At 33.9% G+C, this 20336-nt stretch overlaps 1 protein-coding gene and 1 long non-coding RNA gene across 3 annotated transcripts; both read right to left on the bottom strand.

The window, feature by feature from the left end:
- Window positions 1-904: 904 nt before the first annotated feature.
- On the bottom strand, window positions 905-15004 carry LOC100177822. 2 transcript variants are annotated; one of them, XM_026837748.1, is made up of 16 exons: window positions 14943-15004; window positions 13297-13418; window positions 12690-12835; window positions 11439-11537; window positions 10261-10426; window positions 9501-9718; window positions 8986-9085; window positions 8159-8304; window positions 7558-7640; window positions 6776-6877; window positions 6283-6524; window positions 4985-5146; window positions 4243-4349; window positions 3769-3885; window positions 2699-2843; window positions 905-2474 (listed from the first exon to the last, which is right to left on the bottom strand). In XM_026837748.1, the coding sequence occupies exons 2-16, from the start codon at window positions 13373-13375 to the stop codon at window positions 2428-2430; spliced, it is 1959 nt and encodes a 652-aa protein (XP_026693549.1). In that variant the 5' UTR covers window positions 13376-13418; window positions 14943-15004; the 3' UTR covers window positions 905-2427. The 2 variants fall into 2 exon arrangements, with proteins under 2 accessions (XP_026693549.1, XP_026693548.1); XM_026837747.1 differs by lacking the exon at window positions 14943-15004 and adding an exon at window positions 14820-14897.
- A 1062-nt stretch (window positions 15005-16066) lies between these two features.
- On the bottom strand, window positions 16067-18812 carry LOC113474849. Its single transcript, XR_003396559.1, has 4 exons — window positions 18478-18812; window positions 18363-18420; window positions 18277-18313; window positions 16067-17437 (listed from the first exon to the last, which is right to left on the bottom strand). It is a non-coding gene; the product is annotated as an uncharacterized LOC113474849 (long non-coding RNA).
- Window positions 18813-20336: the final 1524 nt, after the last annotated feature.

The raw sequence follows: 20336 nt of genomic DNA, 5'->3' as shown, positions 1-20336 counted from the left end.
AATGATCTCCTCTGTTAAATTTACAATGCTGCAGAATAGCTATATTATATAGTATGGCTGGGGGGGGGAGATGGGACACTTTTAACACATATTATCTAAATATCCTGATCGTGTTTTTAACAATTAACAACGGTCTACAGGAGTCGTGAGGATAAGGTTTATAATTCTTTAAATATTCTTTATTTATTACCAAATGGGACGAGTAAATAGCATAAACAGGTGTCCCACCCTTCCCCACCCAACAATATTCTTCGTATGCTTTTATGTTTTGAAATATTAAAACAAAGCTATCTTTCTGCTTTCTTCAAATGAAATATTGTCTCCTAAAAATCGGGAACATGAAATAACACTATGTACAAGCTTACAAAACGTACTTTCTGTACAACACTGAAGTAGTCTAAGACCTACACGTACACAGCATAATTCGGCAGTGAATAAACGAATGTAGCTTACTTTATCCTCGCGTGGACGAAAAACGACAGCGTTATAACACGGGTGTTCTTACACCTCGTGCCAGCTTACGAGTTACCACATATATGTTACTTTGTAGGTGATTATTTTTTGTGATTTGTTATGTATGGCTAACAATTTGGACAACCCATTAGTGGCCACTGGGTTGGTGCAATTTCCGTTTAAGTGTCTCGCCCCATAGTACACATACGCCCACAATGGTGTATCAATGAATGAATGAGTGTAACTTACTTTATCCTCGCGTGGCCGGAAAACGACAGTCGTTATCACATGGGTTTAACACCTCGTGCCAGCTTACGAGTTACCGTACATGTTACTTTGTGGGTAAGCCAATGATAAGCCTTGAACCCGTTACCTCTGGGTTCGAGGCAGGCGCACTAACCAACTGTGCTACTGCGCCGAGCATGGTATATTATCATGTGTGTATAGAATATAATGATTTGGTTTATATTTTATACATTTGGCAAACAACTGTACAAGCGCATTGCAATAAAGGAAAAAAAGAGGAAATAAGAAATGAAATAACAAACAGATTTTATTAGAACAGTGACAAATCTAATCAGCATAGCAAAATATACTGCTGTAAAAACTAATACGAATTTGATCTCATGAAAAATTAAATACATTATGGTGGCTACGTATTACGTATGTGAGAACACATTGCAAAATCTGCAATAAAATGTTAAAAAAGACTTCAATTTAAATGGAACATTTGGAAAAAACTAGTAGAGGCGTTTCTTATAAAATAAACTACTAACTTTGGCAAAAGTAGCTGCTACATTTGTGTAGTGTATGTGTTAACACTAAATCAGTAAAGAATTTGGGAGCTTAAGTTTTACTCCATATGTGTATTGGTTTGAAAATGATAAATTAGTAGTGTATGGGCTTAAGTGTGCCCTGTGTAGTGAGGAGTGTGTGTATAAGTTACATGAAAAAATCAGTAATTAAAATGAGATTTATGTTTTACTCCATATGTGTATTGGTTTGAAAATGATAAACTGGTAGTGTATGGGCTTAAGTGTGCCCTGTGTAGTGAGGAGTGTGTGTATAAGTTACATGAAAAAATCAGTAAATAAAATGATTTTCATGTTTTACTCCATATGTGTATTGGTTTGAAAATGATAAACTGGTAGTGTATGGGCTTAAGTGTGCCCTGTGTAGTGAGGAGTGTGTGTATAAGTTGCATGAAAATATTGCAAAACTTGATCGATGCCTCTGATGATAGAAATGATGTAACAAAATACAATAGAAACATGCAGAGAAAAATGGAAAATATTTACATATTTATTTATTCAGCTAAGTGATTTTTAACCACTGGGCTATAAAAAATATCTGCTGTAATTTAAGCATTATATTTAGGGTTTGCATTTCTTTTAAGAAAATATTTTAAAATTCAAAATGGGCTGAAAGTTTCATTCATAAATTGAATGAATGAATGTATGTAACTTATTTATCCTCGCATGGTAGGGCAGTGACAGTCGTTTTAAACAGGCGTTTTGTTTCATACACCTCATGCCCACTTATGAGTTACCACATATGTAGTTTATTTATCCTCACATGGCGAGGCAACGACAGTTGTTATAACACAGGTGTTCTGTTATACACCTCACGCCAGCTTACCAGTTACCACGTATGTAACTTTATGGGTGATTTGGAATACTTTTGTAGGAAATAATAGCTTATGTCACAAATTATTATCCATGAAACCAGGTCTGTTGCAGATGGAGTACAAGACAGTCAAACTGTTCAAATACACGATGTACATAACAGCCTAGGTGTTGGAGTAATGGGCCAAATCTGGTTTAAATCCTTGGCAAGGACCTCACCCACATAGAACGGAAAATGCAGAGTTATCTATAGGGTGTACCGTGGTAATCTTTTTGTTCATGTTTTCCGCACCAAGAAATGAAGGAATAATACAGATTGAAACTTGAAGTGACAACGTGGAGATATATCTTACACACAACTAGCACAACCGTTTACAGGGCTAGCAAGAGATTCATCTGTAAAAAATATAAAAAATAAATGTCAAGAAACAAAAATAAATGGTATAAATAAATTCAAAACAAAATAAACTTGATTTTTGAGGAAATCAGTATAGTTAGCCCAGCTGGTAAATTCAAATACCTTTTTTTTTGTCAGAAGACATTAAACAAAAAAGGATAAGTGACTTCCTAAACCCCCCTGGCTGCGCCACTGTCTGTTAATATAAAATAATTCAACCTACCACAGCTAGCTAGTTTCACATAGTTGACAGATGGGTTGTTAGTAGTAGGGGTGGGCGATCGCTTCAAGTTCGGCAGTGCATACGCGACTGATTCTTTAAATAAATTGCTGTTCATTCCAGGTTTCCAGCGAATATTTCGTGCAGTCTAGAAAAATGATACAGTGAAAAAGGCTTGTGTGTTTTCTATAGTTCCATATGCTATCAACAGTTAGGATCTGGTGCTAAAAAAATGTAACAGACAAAAATCAAGTCCTAACAGTCCAGAAAAATAATTCAGTCATAGATGCTTGTGTTTTGTCTATGGTTTCATATGCTATTTAATATCTATAGTTAGGATCTGGTGCTACGAAAACATAATCGACAAAACTCCGGTCTAACCAATTTTTACATAGCATATATATAGTTCGCCAAAATTGGTTGGCCTTGATTTTGTCTGTTATGTTTTCGTTGGCCTTGATTTTGTCTGTTATGTTTTCGTTGGCCTTGATTTTGTCTGTTATGTTTTCGTAGCACCAGCTCCTTACTGTATTTCTTTACACAAGAATCGTTCGACTCTATGAGCACCAGATCAGGGTCAAATTCGCAGAATTTATTACAATTATCTATCTATTGTTTTGGTTTTTGTTTTTCGATTTAGGCATTTTGGTTTAAAAACAGTGTTTTTATTAACTTTTAGTTGCAGTGCATTGTCTTATACCTATGTATTCCATGCAGCATGTGTATTTATAACATGAATATAAATGTGTCTGTCAGATGTTCACTCCATTACAGTTCTACATTTTAAATAGATTCCACATATATTCTCAACAGACCTGTAATAATCTTTTAATGGCTCATCTGGTATGAAAACACAGTGGATTTCCGACATTTCATTTGCCATTCGATAAGACAAAAAGTTGGAAATACACCACTTTTTTATACCAAATAAACTGTTAAAAGATTATGTATATTATGCCTGGTATCATATTGGGGCAATGGGCCAAATCTGGCCTAAATCCGAGGTTTTCAAGGACCTCACCCATCCAAAGTAGAAAAATAACATTAAACATTCATCACAACAAAACAGTCACCTTCAATGCATCCGATAAACCAGATGGAAAATCTTCAACGCCTTGTAAAGCTTTTTTGACTCCTTTCACTCGAACGAAAATCAGTTTTGTGCGGTTGTTTTCCATATTAATTAATCCCTGTTGAAAAATTTGCGTAAAAACAGGAAAATAAAAGAATAGGTCTCGGACTATAATTAGAAACAATTGAGGAAAAAACAAAAAATTAAAAAAAACTTCTGTATACAATTTTATTGGGGGAGAAATAGTTTATATTATATTTCACAATTTCTCCAACCCAGTGGTCACTAATGAGTTGTCAAAATTATCAGTCGCATATAAAAAAAATAAAAAAATAATCACTCACAAAGTAACATACTTGGTAACTCATAAGCTGGCATAAGGTGTATAAAACAGAACACCTGTGTTTAACGACTGTTATATTTCGGCCATACGAGGATAAAGTAAGTTACATTCATTCATTAATTAAATATTGACCTGCTCAGCTTCAAACTTGGACCAACGGTCTCTAATATATTCTTCTGTAAGGATAATTATCATTCGATGACTGTCGTCCAATCTCTGAAGTAAACTACTTACTGAAACTATAGAAATATACTGTGTTAGTAGATCAATTGCCGTAAAGTAAGAAAACAAAAAAGTTAAAGAATTGTTTTCTAAGACATATAGTAGGGTGGGGGGAGATGGGACATCTTTTCATTATACTTTCTCGTCCCACTTGGTAGTAAACAAAGAACATTCAAAGAATTATAAAACTGTATCATCACGACTCTAATAGACCGTTGTTAATTGTTTATAACATGATCAGGATACTTGGATATTACGTGCCAAAGGTGTCCCATCTTCCTGTAAGCCTTGTATGTGAAGCTCTCGCAGTAGTACACAACAAAGTGATTTATTTACCAAATTTTATAAAACACAGCCATTGATAAAACTTATATTTTACGATTTAGGCATTTCATATTTTGTATTAAAAACAGTGTTTTTTTTAATCTTTGGAATAAAACAAAGACTTCATTTTTTGTTAAATTTTATAAAACACAACTATTGTTAAAAACGAGTTTTAGGATTTAGCCATTTTATATTTTGGCTTAAAAACTGTGTTTTTTTAATCTTTAGAATAAAACAAAATGTCGGATTTTTTGTTCAATTTTATAAAACACAAACATTAATAAAACCTAGGTTGGGTCAATTAATAAGACAAGAATACATAACTTACATCCGCCAGCTTGTAAATCTTCATGACTGTCATAATACTTGTATTGCATTGAATTAAGTTGTTGTTTAATGCAAGTAATGATTGTTTCCGTCGCTTTTCTGGTCTCGTCAGCCAGATCACAGTCATAGTAATAAGAAAGGACAACTATGTTCTTTTTATCATCTAAAAAAATAATGTAAGTTTGACTTTAAAATGGGAAAAGATAGGTTTTAACATCTAGAAAGGTCCGTGCAGTAGCATTTTGAGTGTTGGGATAATGAGCCAACTTTGGCCTAAATCTCAGGTCCCACGGGGTGCTCATTTTGGGTGTTGGGGTAATAAGCCAACTTTGGCCTAAATCTCAGGTCCCACGGGGTGCTCATTTTGGGTGTTGGGGTAATAAGCCAACTTTGGCCTAAATCTCAGGTCCCACGGGGTGCTCATTTTGGGTGTTGGGGTAATGAGCCAACTCTGGCCTAAATCTCAGGTCCCAAAGGGTGCTCGCCTACATAGAATAAAATGTTTCTAGCATAATGGGACAACTTTGGCCTTGGTATTGGTGGTAATGGGACAACTTTGGCCTAAATCATAGGTCCCACAGCTTGTTATGCTACAGAACCTCAATCAGAAAGAAAAGAAAAGAAATACAACATAATGTGTATGCATATCAAATAAAGATTGGTTGATGTATTACTAGGAAAGACTGTTTTACTTCCTCACAAGGAGGAAAGCGTAATTTCCGGCATAAGTTTGAAGTAGCTCAAATTTTAAATGAGAAAAACCACCAATAAGTATCAATCACGTAAGTTATAGTAGGGTGGGGTAAGATGGGACACCGTTTTACTCTATTTCTCGTCTTATTTGGTAGTAAACAAAGAACGTTCAAATAATTATAAAATCGTATCCTCACGACTTCTGTACACCGTTGTTATTTGTTTAAAATACCATTAGAATATTTAGATATCATGTGCTAAAGGTGTTCCGTTTTCCCACACCCTACTACATGCGAATTTGAGCCTTCAATTAAAAGATTGGTTCCTAATAAACAATCAATACCACTGATGGAATTTCCAAGTTTGCATTTTAACAGAAAGTATTAGGATAGTTTAAAAAATAAGGACGAGAAGTATCAGTTTATGTGCAGTTGTTTTTATATTAATTAAATTCTGTCAAAATATTTGCATAAAAAAGATTTTTTACGCAAAACTTGCTTAAATTTTTCTAATTTGTTTTTAGCTAAAACTTTTTAAAATTTTGAATGCGATTTTAAATTTTGAGAAATCTATATTAAATACCAAGTTGGAAAACTGCCAACATACCATCTTGATACTTTCCGAAATGACGGCGCCATCTGAGTTTGATACGGAAGCGGTAGCGCCGATAAACCAACCACAGAACGATTAGTGACACCATAACCACGAGACAAACTGTAAGACCAGCGGCCATTTTGACCAACATTCTGGTCCGGTCAAATACAAGTGTAAAGGTAGCAGGATCACTCGGAATACCTTTGTACAGCACTGATACATGGTAAGTACCGGCGTCTGAAACCTTCATTTTACTGTCAAAAAAAAAAATTATTCACATTGTTTTAACTTTGACAGCAAATCTTGGCAACAAGGTGTATTCAAAATACATACCTGTTACTATATGAAAAAATGCATAAAAAACATTCTACAAAATTTGAAATGAAATAACCCGTAGACATTTGGTATAAAGTATAAAAAAAATCTTTATAAAAATATTTTTAAAACTGTACAGATTTAATATAAGCCATGAACATACATTAACAACCCATGTTTACAAACTTACTTAAATGTGAGATAGGCTTTGAAAGTGTTGCTTGATGGTTGAACTTCATTAGATGCAGGTTGTCTCCAGAAACAAATCTTTTTTGTGTTTGTGAAATCCTCACTGTGTAAGAAACAGTTTAATATGTATTTACATTTTCTTTGTGAGTGAGGTCCTGCAGTGTGGCCACTATGGGACCTGGGATTCAGGCCAGAGTTGGCCTATTACCTCAACACCCAGGCTAAAAACCATTACTTTATAAGAAAGTTTGTTTTGAATTTACACTCTATTTTATGTGGGTGAGATGCTGCAGTGTGGGTGTGGCACCCTATGGAACCTGAGATTTAGGCCAGAGTTGGCTCATTACCCAAACACCCAGGGTGCTACAAACATTCTATTCTATGTGGATGAGCACCTTTTGGAACCTGAGATTTAGGCCAAAGTTGGCTCATTAGCCCAACACCCAGGGCGCTACTGCATGGACCTTACCAGATGTTGAAGCCTGACGCTTCCACGAAAGTAGGCGACAAGGGTTATAATGGTAATTAATGAGAGTAGTAGACTATATATTTTAATGTTTAACAACCAAGCTTCCTATATAATAGCATAAAACAGACTGTTTCATAAACGAATATATTTAAATTCTTTATTTTTTTTCCAGTAAAGCACAAAAAACAAACAAAAATAATTTTTTTAAAAAAGATATTTTTGTTTGTTTTTTGTACTTCTTTTTTAAAAAAGGTATAAATAATGTCAATTTTTGCCAATAGTATAAGATTAAAGTAAAACCATTGTAAACTTACAGTCCACATTGTGAATTATGGCCACCACTAGATGGGGCTGTGGAGCTTAGAAGATCAGATTTAGTGCAGAAAGTAGAAGTTCCCTATGATTAAAGACCCATGATTTATTTTTTGTTAAGTTTTGCGCATATTATATTCTATTTTAGGGGTGTTGTCTTGTAGAGTGACACGCGATGGGAATTGGGATTTAATCCAGAGTTGGCCAATTACCACAATGTTGCTACTAAAATAATACATTATACAAACAGGTGTCCATATACACAAAACATTTTCATTTCCTACATATCAGACAGTAGTAAAATTAGGTAAAAGAAAACAGAAAACAAATTTTTGTAAATATGTAAAAAAGGAAACAAATTTTGCTAAAAAAATTGCTGTCTTGGTTGTAAACGTAATGTTTACTGATTAATGTGGTCAATTAATTGCTTCCCACTTTGACCCACCCAACCACCCCTGATTTAATGCCTATTTAAAACCAAACTTTACACAATAAATTTATTGAATAAATTAAAATTATTTATATATAAAAAACTTTTATTGAAATATTTATTGAAAAAATTTAAATTTTTCAATATATAAATTAAATTTAAAACTGGCTTACTTTGGTCCAAGTTATTTCAAGTTCATCTGGTTTTAATTCACCAAGCTTGGTAGTCACAGTACATGATACAGTTAAAGAATCATCCTGGAAGAAATTGCGACTGCCAGTACACATTATGTTCGGTTTTTTATTGTTTGAAACTTTTTCTGTAAAAAAAAAATTTGAATAATTCAAGTTATATTTGTATATATATGGTAAGGTGGGGGAAGATAGGACACCTTTAGCACATAATATCCGAATATCCTGATCGTGTTTTAAACAATTAACAATGGCCTATTGGAGGCGGTGGATACGGTTTTATAATTCTTTGAAATAACTTTGAATTTTCTTTGTTTACTACCAAAGGGATAGAGAAATTAGAATAAACAGATGTCCTATCTTCCCCACCCGACTTTATAAAATGTTTAAAAATTAAAAAAAAAATATATATATATACTCAAATTTTTTTTTGATTTTGAAAATTAAACTAACAAACAAAGGGATTAAGCAACTCAACAGATTTCTGTTACTTAATAAAAATTTAGCAATAAAAGCATAAAAATCTCAAGAGTGGCAAAACAGGCAAAATTGCGAAACAAAAATCAAATATTTAAATGTCATTAATGTATAGTTGGGGGGGGGGAGATGGGAAACCTTTAGCACATAATATTAAAATATCCTGATCAAGTTTTAAACAATTAACAAGGGTCTATGGGGGTTGTGAGGATATGGTTTTATAATTCTTTAAAAGTTCTTTGTTTACTACCCAATGGGTCGGAAAAATAGAATGAAAAGTGTTGAGAAAATAAAATGAAAATCGTTCCCCATCCTACCAATGTTATACTCACGCTTAATGCAAAGTGCTGCATGAGAGATATAAGCTGTCTGGCCACCATACTGCACCATACAAGTATATACTGCTGGATCATAAAAGTCTTGACCAGTTATCTGTATTACGAATAAATGTAAATTGCTTTATCCCTGCGTGGCTGGTAAAAGACATTTGTTAAAACACAGGTGTTATGTTTAATACACCTCGTGCCATGTTACTTTGTGGGTGATTATTTTTTATGTGTGGCTGATAATTTGGACAACCCATTAGTGGCCACTGGGTTGGAGAAATTTTCGTTAAGTGTCTTGCCCAAGGACACATACGCCACATTGGTTACATCGACGAGCCTTGAACCCATTACCTCTGGGTTACAGACAGGCGTGCTAATCAATGTGCCAGGGCTTAAGTATTCAATATAATGAATAGAAGCAATTTATGAAAGCTGTAGCATGTTCTTTTCATGGATATTTTTTCCTGAAGTAACAAAATAAGTAGGCTTATTTCATATACAAAAATCTATACATAAAATACCTCCAAGGCTTTTGGTTTATTGTGTCGTTCCAACAATCGAACTTTTAGATTAGTTAAATAATAAACTGGTAAATCTGAACAAGTTTGGTTGGGTTGTGCAACTTGCAATGCTGATGTTGAACCACTGAGTTTTCGAACTGGAGTTCTAATCCATTTTGTAGTTATTTGACTACTTTGTACTGCAGGCGGAAGAACCGCATCTGCGGCTGCATTTGCCGCTGTGGGGTAAGAAGTAAAGGATATGTTTAAGCCAGCAGTTTTCATAAAGACAAGACTAGAAATGCACATTACAGAATTTCCAATCCGTCCTTTTGTATTGGAATCTAATTTCGGGATTCGGTATTCTGTTTAATGACATCATCACGCGTCATCTCATAAACTATAATTGCAATTTTTAACCTAATATTTATGAGAAAAGATATTTTTGTGTTTGTGGGACTTTCGAGAGTAAACGTTTCGCAACGTCTTTTCATAGCCTGCTGTACGTTTTGTGAGGCAAAAACTACCCAATAGTACAATTTTTGATCATTTTACAGCTCATGATCCAACAAGGCTACTATGAGAGAGTTAATAAACTGACTTATGTGGGTTTTTTCCCATAAACATAGGGAAGATTCAAAATTCTAGATGCGAAATAAAGTATTCTAGGATATCCTAGAATACCTAATTATTCTGTAATCTGCATCCCTAGACAAGACTGTTTTAATCTGAAGTTTTCACTACATAATTTTATTGTACAATTTCCTAATTAGAATCTCACCTGGTTCACACTCAAAGATCAGAGGTTTTCCTGATATCTCGGATTCTACAAAGATGATATTTGAGGTACCTCGTAATGCAGTAATAACATCTTCACCGCATGTGTGATGTGGTAAAGGACGAAGCTCTATTTCAACTTCAAGAGATACGCAATAAGTTGAATAACGCTGAAAGAAATAAGACAGTTAGATGACAGTTTAATTTTATAACGGATTGCTATGTTGCACCTATTTTTATGAAGTAATGGGCCAATCCTGGCTAACCTATTGCGTGCCATGCTGCGGGACCTTATACACATAGAATAAAATGCACTTATTTTAATTCCATACTACCCTAACCCTATTAATTATTAAATGAAGGTAAAGTTAAATGTAAAAACCCATAAGTTAGATTTTCCCTCCATTTTTTTAAGTTTCTGTTTGGCACATTGATTTCAGGTATCATCATAGGATTTACAAAGTAAAAGCTAAATAAATCAGAGTCTGTATCATATTAACTACTGTCATTGTCATACAAAATTATTAGATATACTTTAGAAAGGTGCAAAAACAGCAACCACACATTTCAAATATTTAATATGGGTCTAGTCAATAAAACAATAAAAATGTTTGGCCTTTAGGGCTAATATTCATACAACGCAATTAGCATAGCTTTATTAGTTATATACATCTGAAAAGTACAGTATTGAGCCTTAGGCAAGGAATCCCCTACACTATTACTCATTAGCTTCAAGGTTAATCTTTCCAAACCATGGATTAAACAACTGAATTCATTTATTTGTTTCAAATAACATAGGACTGTCACTCAACACTCTTTGTTTATATATTGTTTTTTTTATAACTTTTTAACACACATTTTTTGTAACAGTGGTATCGGTATGCACTATGCATATTAATATATATAGTAAGGTGGGGAAAGATGGAACACCTTTAGCACATAATATACAAAAATTTTGATCAAGTTTTAAACAACTAACAACGGTCTATGGGAGTTTTATAATTCTTTGAATGTTCTTTGTTTACTACCAAATGGGACAAGAAATAGAATGAAAAGGTGTCTTATGTTCCCCCACCCTACCATATCTACATACTACATTGTATATATAATTTGTTTCTTTTACCATGTTTTTACAATAACATTAGCAATTGCTGTGAAAGCCTAACTAAGCATTAAACGTACCTGGGTAACTGTATATGTCGTGAGTATGGAAGAACTACCGTTTAGTGTAATACTTGTTTCTGTAGAGTAGTAGTGCTGATCAGGATGTCGAATATAACACTGCAAACAAATTTAAAATCTATTAATATATACAATCAATGTAAGTTATTAAAAATTAAATATACAGTACTGTTGGGGAAAGATGGGACACCTTTAGCACATAATATCCAAATATTCTGATCATGTTTTGAACAATTAACAACGGTCTATGGAAGTCGTGAGAATACAATTTTATATTACCTTGAATGTTCTTTGTTTATTATCAAAAGAGACAAAAAAAAAGAATGAAAATGTGCCCCATATTTTCCCAGCCTACTATATATGTACACATTGACATATTAAGTATGTTTTCAATTAAATTAACTAAATTAGTATGTGACATTTTCAAAAGGTTAGACAGTGACACCCTTTATATTTAAAAGCAGAAGAGTGCAATCTATAATTGTGCATAAATTATGCAAAGTTTTACACGATGTGCAGCGTTTGCATAGTTCTTTAAACCAGTATATCACAAACACTTTCTCTGTATAGTGGTTGCTTGCCATTCAAATAAATGAACAATCAAAAAAAGGAACTGTCTAAACAAGTAACACAGTCGAGTCGTGCAAAAACAAAGAACAAGTAATATAGTCAAGTCATGCAAAAACAAGTAATATGTCTAGGCATGCAAAAACAATAAAACAAGGAATATAGCCAAGTCATGAAAAAACAAAGTTTAGTACAATGCTAAACATTGTCCTAAAACAGCAAAATCTTGCTAAATATCATGCACTGTTACTTTTTCTCAAGTAGATTAAAAGTTAAAACAATGAAATAATTATGCCGAATTTTCGGTCAAGTTTCAAACTTTCTGAGCCGTAACTTAATGCATCCTCTTTGAGACTTCCGTATTTAATTTGCATTGATTTGGCTTCAGTAGGAAATTAGTTTCAAGTAACATATGCAAATGATGGATAAGACTCATTAGAAATCTCAATCGTGTTTAAAATATCAGAATAAATTCTTAATTGACAGGTAGTGAAATTAAAGTGACTGCTAATATGTGAAATAGTTACTAACAATAAAGTAAGCAAATTTTGACATTTCAGCTATGCATATTACATAACAGACTTGACAACATAAACGACTTTTACTGCACAAAATGCAGAGTAAATACACCAGTACATGCACGTTCACAGAACATTTAAATCTACTTAATGAGATATGACTCACAGTCAGTGCAGCGTCAGGGCTTAAACTGATGTTGTATGCAGTCAACCAATCTCGTGACGTCACATCATTACAGTTTAATGTAAATGGCCAGTCCACGTATTTAACAACTCGACTTTTTCGGGGAATACGAGTACAGTTGCTGGCACCTATAATAAAAAAGTATAAAAACTTTATGGTAATATTTTATTATATACGGTTAACGTCCTTTTTGAGAACATTTAGGTTAAATTTGGCCTGTTAACTCTACTTTAACAGTTAAATATGTATGGTTATTAGTCCCCTGCAGGGTATAGATTTACAACATGTGTAAATTGTATCTATAAAGAAAAAGACAATAATTTTAACTGTTTGAGAACCTAGGATGTAGGCTAGATTGGACCCATTACCCCAACTTTACAGTTAATATGTATGGCTATTATTCCAAAAACAACTGGTTATAGGTTTACTTTAAAACATGCCATATTTTGAACTGTTTAGTTTACACAATAATATTTTTAACAAAAAAAATGTATTTTTACTGACACATTTAAATAAGTTTTTATTTAAAGAATAAAAATGGTTATAATATAACCTTATATTATAACCAACAAAAATTTAAAGTTCTTACCTAGGCTGGAAACACTAGTTGCTGCAACAGTTGCACAAATGTATCCGAGTAATAACACAGATATCTTCATACTTGTCATACCAAAGTATCTTCAATAATATCACAACATGTAGAAATTTTGTCTATAAAGAAAAACACACTATGATGAACTTAGCTAAAACTTAAAGAGTCCTATATCTGCACACTGTTTATTGTTTTACCAGATTTTTTAAAATTTGATAACAATTTTTTTTGTTTTTGACGGGAAAAAAAGTTGCCGCCAATGAAAAAAAGGAACACTAACAAAACGAAAAAAGGAATGTTAACAAAAAAAGAAACGCTATATTATAGACTTCTGTATGTTTAATCTTTTTGGTTACCATACATGAGTGTATTACACTTAATTTATAAATAACCTAATTCTCTTTGAGTGTAAAAATGACCTATTAATACTTCTACTGTCTAAAATGAACTGCCAAAAAAAAGTTTAACGAAAAAAACGCCAAATTTGAGCCTTTATGTATGTTTAATCTTTTTGATTACAAGAATGTATCTATTATACCTAGATTTCTTTAAAAAAATTTTAATAACTTAATTCTCTTTGAAGGTAAAAATGATCTCTTACTGTCTAAATCTACTGTACAATCCTAATAATTGCAAAGTGCTGTTAAAAGGCATAACTTCCTAGAAGAACTGTTCAAAATTTATAATGGTCACAGTCACAGACAAAACATTTGGAAACCCCTATTCTCTATTTGGGTTCACATCAGACTTTAAATGTTCATTGGACTGGAAAATATTTGCATAGGTGATTTTACACATCAGACACGAGTTAGTAGTTGGGGAAAACCAGTGAGGTTAAATATATGGGTTAGGTTAGGTTTTATCTAGTAGTACATAACCATAACCACATAGAGTATCAAGTTAAAAAACTTACAGATTAAAATAGCCATTATAAAAGACAGATATTCATTTTAAAACTATCACTTTTTTATTAAAGAAGGTGGTAAAATGGCAACTTATGACTTATTCTAAACAAAACCCAGTGATTATTTAAAATGCAAAACAGCACCTTGAATATTGGGTGCTAGTGAAGAGTCTCCCCAACCTTATTTGCTAACCACTAACCCCTATAACCACTAACTACTAACCCCTATACCACTAACCCCCTAACCATCAACACCTAACCCCCTAATCTAGGGGTTGGTGGTTAGCAAATAAGGTGGGGGGGAGATTCTTCACTAGCACCGAATATTGTAAAGAACACAAGATTTAAAGCAAAAATAAAAGTCAAGTCTAAGCGTACAGACAGTATGACAAATGAATTGTTCAGACAAAGTAAATCAGGCAGAGGAAGTACCACACTTGACTCATTAGCATATTGTAAAACAACTACCTCACAACTAAAATTTTCTTGTAAGTTTACCACAAATGTTTAAGCATAAATATTCTATTCTAAAAACTACCAGGACATAAATACATCATACTAATTTTAATCTAAATTAATTATTTGTTTATTTCATACAGCAAGCAAAAAAACTTACTTTAATTTTCACATAAACGATTGTATGTACACTTCACACGATTGATTTTACAGATATGTCACAAAACGATCTAAAAAAACATTAAAAACACATTATATATACCATTTTTCACATATTACGTACCATTTAAAACAGCGACCATTTTATAAGCTGTATATAATAGTACATTTCTATTAAACTTAACTACAGAGCGAAAACAGGCTACATAATCGGTTTAAAGCGCATATACTAACTTGTAAGCAGTAACCTACATTGTTTTCGACTCGCTATATAAGAGAAAACGAACAGCGAGAACTTGTGACGTCACTGGACTTTTTCTCAACCACATTTGGACTGCACGATTCGCGATTCTTTTATCTCAAAGCCTATTGTTTCGATCCTCAGGAAATAAACGACACTCTTCCACATTCCAAATGTTAAACTGTAATCTGTACAGCATTTTGTAGCTTCATATAAAAATTTAACAGTTGTAAACTGTTTTAAGTAATATAGTAGGGTGGGGTACTGGGGTAATGTGGGACATGTTTTTATTCTTTTTTCCCAGTCCCATTTAGTGGTAAACAATTTTTTTTAAAGAAGATATAACCGTTATTTCTTGACTTTAAAAAAGCGTTGCTATCTGTTAAACTTACTATCAGGATTTAGGCCTATGAGATTTAGCTGCCAATGATATCCCAACCTACCCCGCAGTACTATACCATACATTATTTGCCTATAGTTAAACACAGCGTATCAAATATTACAGGACTGCAGGGAAACCTAGGACACCTTTAACACATAATATCCAATTATCCCGATTACGTTTTAACAATTTACTCAATGGGAGTCGTGATAATACGGTTTTATAATGAATTTTTTTGTTTTCTACCGAATGGGACAAGAAAATAAAATAAAAAGTGTGTTCCCCCACCCTATCATATGTTTCAATGTCACCACGTCTCTAAACATGCTGTATAGGCTAAATTGTGTGGTAATAAATAGTCTTCCGTAAGAGGAAACGGCGGTGATTTTACCCTGTGGTTTATAACCTATATAAGCCGCAAAAGTGTAATTTTTTGCATTTTTAGTGCGTAATACATTCACGACTACATTCCACCTACTGCTACAATGTTACAAATGATGAGCAAAAACGCTTTGTTTGTTTGTTTCTTCTATAGTTTGCATTTTTCGACCGTGATGGTAAATGAATGAATTAAAAATCCCCGGCAATTTTTTTCTCCCCATATCAACAAAACAAACAAATCAACTGCGTTTCGTGTTTTTATTTCAAGATATTCAAATTTAACGAGAATGTATAAATACCATTATTATTATAGCAGCGCAAATTAAAACGGCAGTCGCAATAGGTCTCCAAGAATTGCTTTCTGAAAAAATTAAAACAGGATTAAAATACCTTCATATTTTGTGTGGCTGGCGTTGGTGAAAAGCCACTACGGCACGACAAGCCCCCAGCCAATGGTAGTGGGTTTCTACTTAGGTGAGAAACCCTTGCGGGATGTTACTGTCCACGCAGGTTAAAGAAACCCCCATAGACAAAAATGATACAACGAATGCACATACACATGTGCACGACAACAACGACAAAAAGACAAAAATAATACAACGAGGTGTTAAGTACAAAAAGTGCACAATAGCATGCAATACACACAACAGCTCAACCATATCCGAAAATTGAACGGTTACAATTAACGCGGACATAATCAATGAAACATCTTCAAAGAAAATATGGTTCAAATCCTGAAGGATAATCAGCTGCAGTGTACAAATTATTAAATGTCCGACCACAAGGAGTCGAAGCCAATAACGGCTCCGCAAGTCCGAATCACCTGACAAGTCGCCATGTTGGTACCGCGATACTCTCGTCGTATCTTCACGCAATATAATATCGTTCGGATGTTAAGCACCGCTTCGACCGTCATGAAACTACGTCAGGTTGTTACGAACCGCACTAATAGTGACCTAAATAACCGAGCGTAGCGTCACTGCATCGTTAGTGACCTAAAACTAGAGTAGCATCACTGGCGGCGACGTCCACGCAACAACCCAGCGGTAACACAACTCAGTCTAGAACCGTAACATAACCGCACCGAACGCTGGGCCCCAAAGTCCCATCGACGTATAGCGTAATTGTAACGTGGCCAGCGTCACAATTAGGCTTTTGTAAAAAAATAGCGACATGTTAACGGGAAAATTAATCAATGAAAAATGAGGGACAAAGTTTAATTGTGTGTATATATTATAATGCGCGTTGATATTACTTAAGTATTTGTGTACCAACATGCCGTTCTTATCGAGTGATTAGGACAATGCAGAATCACTAAAGGAATCGACCTTTGCAGAAGAAACACATAATGACGTGTACAGCAACAAAATCCGATCCAGCAAGATGTTCGCCATAGTTTCATTGCATATATTTCAGTGACATGCAAAATGCACTAAAGTAGTGACTAACAAAAAGGCTGGCCACATTAGGTCCAGCAAAAATGAGACACAAACACTAATCCGGCAACACTGTAAGAGTGCTCCAGCAACCACAACCCAACAACACACAACTCCTAAGCCTATAAGAAACACCTCAAACCGGCATCCTTATTGTCGTCTTCGTCTTTGCTCTTCGTCTGCAAAATAAACGCAAGTTATAGGTTGGGTAAGAAACCGTATCCCAAAAACTCTTAAAAGAGGGTTGTTAATTGTAAAAACACGATTAGGATTAGAAAATAAGGGGCATTAAGTGTTTAAACAAATCTATCTTGTCCCACAGTAATATAGTAGGGCGGGGGGAGATGGGACACCTGGTCATTCTTTTTTTGTTTCAATTGGTAGTAAACAAAGAGCATGAAGAACTATAAAATTGTTTCCTCACAACTCCTATATATACCATTGTTAATTGTTTAAAACGCGATTAGGACATTTGGATAGTATGTGCTAAAGGTGTCCCATCTCTCCCCCTCCCTTACCCTACTATATTACTAGAATCGACACATCTTGTCGTCATAGGTTCATTTTATAGTGATGTACAATTTGTTTCACCATTCTAACAAACATTAATTACTTTTACTTTGCAAAATAATACTTTTTATAGAAATCTATCTTGTCCTACAGTAATATATCAGTAGGGCGGGGGGAGATGGGACACCTAGTCATTCTTTTTTTTTGTTTCAATTGGTAGTAAACAAAGAGCATACAAAAACTATAAAATCGTTTCCTCACAGCTCCTATATATACCATTGTTAATTGTTTAAAACGCGATCAGGACATTTGGATATTATGTGCTAAAAGTGTCCCATCTCCCCCCTCCCTTATCCTACTATATTACTAGAATCGACACATCTTGTCGTCATAGGTTCATTTTATAGTGATGTACAATTTGTTTCACCATTCTAACAAACATTGATTTCTTTTACTTTGCAAAATAATACTTTTTATAGTAATAGAAATATGGGCATACACTATATACCTTGCGCTTTTCTTCTGCAGCATATAGGCTGGCTTTTCTGCAACAATAAATAGGTAAATGTCAGTTTACTGTGGCGTCACAATTACCTTCATTCCCGATTCGCGCACTGTCCTTTTGATCCTCTGTGACGTCACATACCATATTCTAAAAAAAATACGATTTTAAATTATATAAAGATTTTGACGAAACCAAAAAACTTACGAAGTGGGTTCTTCTGTTGCGCCATCACCACTTTGTGACGTCACATCTCAGTGATGTCATCTAAAAACACAACTGGTGTACGTAACAATGCCTATTGTAATTTATACTTTACCAAATCTTTGATCTTCATGCTTCATTTCGTGCCAATATTTTAAATAGTAAAATTAATATTAAAAAAAGTAATGTGCCTAGCGACAACGCAAAACGCGCATGGGGCCCCATGAAAAAATCGTAAAAACGAATAGAAGAAACCGCAATGTGAGGTCGCGTGTTCTCGTGCGTGAATCTGACTATGACGTAATAATCGCGAGTGATGGCGAAGCGGTTATATGACGCGATGTCATACAGACGTATTGTGACGTAACGCAGAGATTGTGTAAGCCGATATCACGTCGTTTGATATAAGTTTTAAAATATAATAAAGTAAAAATAAAAATCGCAAGGCACAATACTAAATGTATACGTACACAATGTAATACTACTAAATAGTCGTATTCTAGTCTAAGTATATTAGAATACAAGTACTTAAATAACTAACACTAAATTACTAAAAAAACGGTTATTATTAGGCAATACTAAACAGCAGAAATATTACTTAACTTCTATCTCCTTGTAGGAACGAATATAATCCTGCTCTGAGTTCATCCAAACAGTGTAGCTTTGTCGTTGCTTCATCCAAACTGCCTTGTATGGTTGCAACGTGTCGTATATGGACGGCGTTTTACATGCCCTGGGAATCAACAAAAAGCGGGAGACGTCGGCTAATCAAAATAATTGACACGTTTCATTTAAATTCTACGCGCTTTTTGGTTGCTGCCGTGTGTCTTTTAGCAATGTATAATTGAGCACGTAATCGTAAATGGGCGTATAGATACTTTTTCGTCGAACAGTTAGTATTGTTGAGCACGTATTAGTGGTTGTTAAATCAGAAATCAAAAATGCTAATTTGTTAACGCTAATCTATATCAATTCTAATTCTACGAATATATAGATTGATGATAAATAATGGCGGCAGCAATTAGGTAGCTTGAATATTGAAAAACTTGATTTAAGCTATAAAACTATATAGGCTAATTTTAACCCTTTAGGGACGAGATATATTTTAACAAATTTCTCATTTTTGACTGACCGTCACATTTTGCTCTCTAGTGACTCAGGTGTTTGTGGATTTTTTTTTTCTTTTTTTCTGTATACGTTTTTCAATTTATAGCGTTATAATAAAAAACGTGTATAGTGTTTACTCTATAGTACTGTGGGGTAAAATGAGACACCTTTAGCATCTAACATCCAAATATGCTGATTGTGTTTTAAACAATTAAAAACGGTCCGTGGGCGTCGTGAGGATACGGTTTTATAATTCTTTGTATGTTCTTTGATTACTACCAAATGGCAAGAAAATAAAATGAAAATGTCTCCATCTTTCCCCATAACACTAAACCTCTACCGCCCCACTGAGGATAAATATTTAATGTGCGCTCGACCCTATATGGTATAGTGTAGGCATTCTTCTGCTATAGTGTAGAAAAAAAAAAACGAAAAAAACAATTTTGGTGCATATGTTTGTCAATGAAATGACAGTGAAATTAAACTGAAAGTTACATTTTTTTAAGTTTTAGGTTCAGTTCAAGTCATATAACATACGGTTTTATAATTCGTTGAATTATGTTATTTGTTTGCTATACCAACTAGGACGAAAAAATAAAAGTAAAAGCTGATGTCCCATCGTTCCCCCACTCCACTACATCAGTATTTCGCGCATTAACATAAACCTAAGCAAAGATTATTATATAGCAGGGTGCGGGGGGAGACGGGACACCTTAATTTATTTTCTTGTACTATTTGGCAGTAAACAAAGATAA

The sequence above is a fragment of the Ciona intestinalis genome, chromosome 14, assembly GCF_000224145.3.
Source record: "Ciona intestinalis chromosome 14, KH, whole genome shotgun sequence".
NCBI classification, from domain to species: domain Eukaryota; kingdom Metazoa; phylum Chordata; class Ascidiacea; order Phlebobranchia; family Cionidae; genus Ciona; species Ciona intestinalis.
The sequence above is the reverse complement of the archived record's forward strand: the minus strand, read 5'-3'. Positions and strand labels throughout refer to the sequence as shown.

What these genes read in the sequence shown, in the direction of transcription:
- LOC100177822 (XM_026837748.1), bottom strand. Translation starts at nt 13,375, where the DNA reads ATGACAAGTATGAAGATATCTGTGTTATTACTCGGATACATTTGTGCA. An exon ending in TGCAGCACTTTGCATTAAGC is followed by an intron (nt 8,305 to 8,985) that starts GTGAGTATAACA and finishes TTTTTTTTACAG; the next exon opens with AAAAAGTTTCAAACAATAAA. An exon ending in CCAAGTTTGAAGCTGAGCAG is followed by an intron (nt 3,886 to 4,242) that starts GTCAATATTTAA and finishes ATTTTTCAACAG; the next exon opens with GGATTAATTAATATGGAAAA.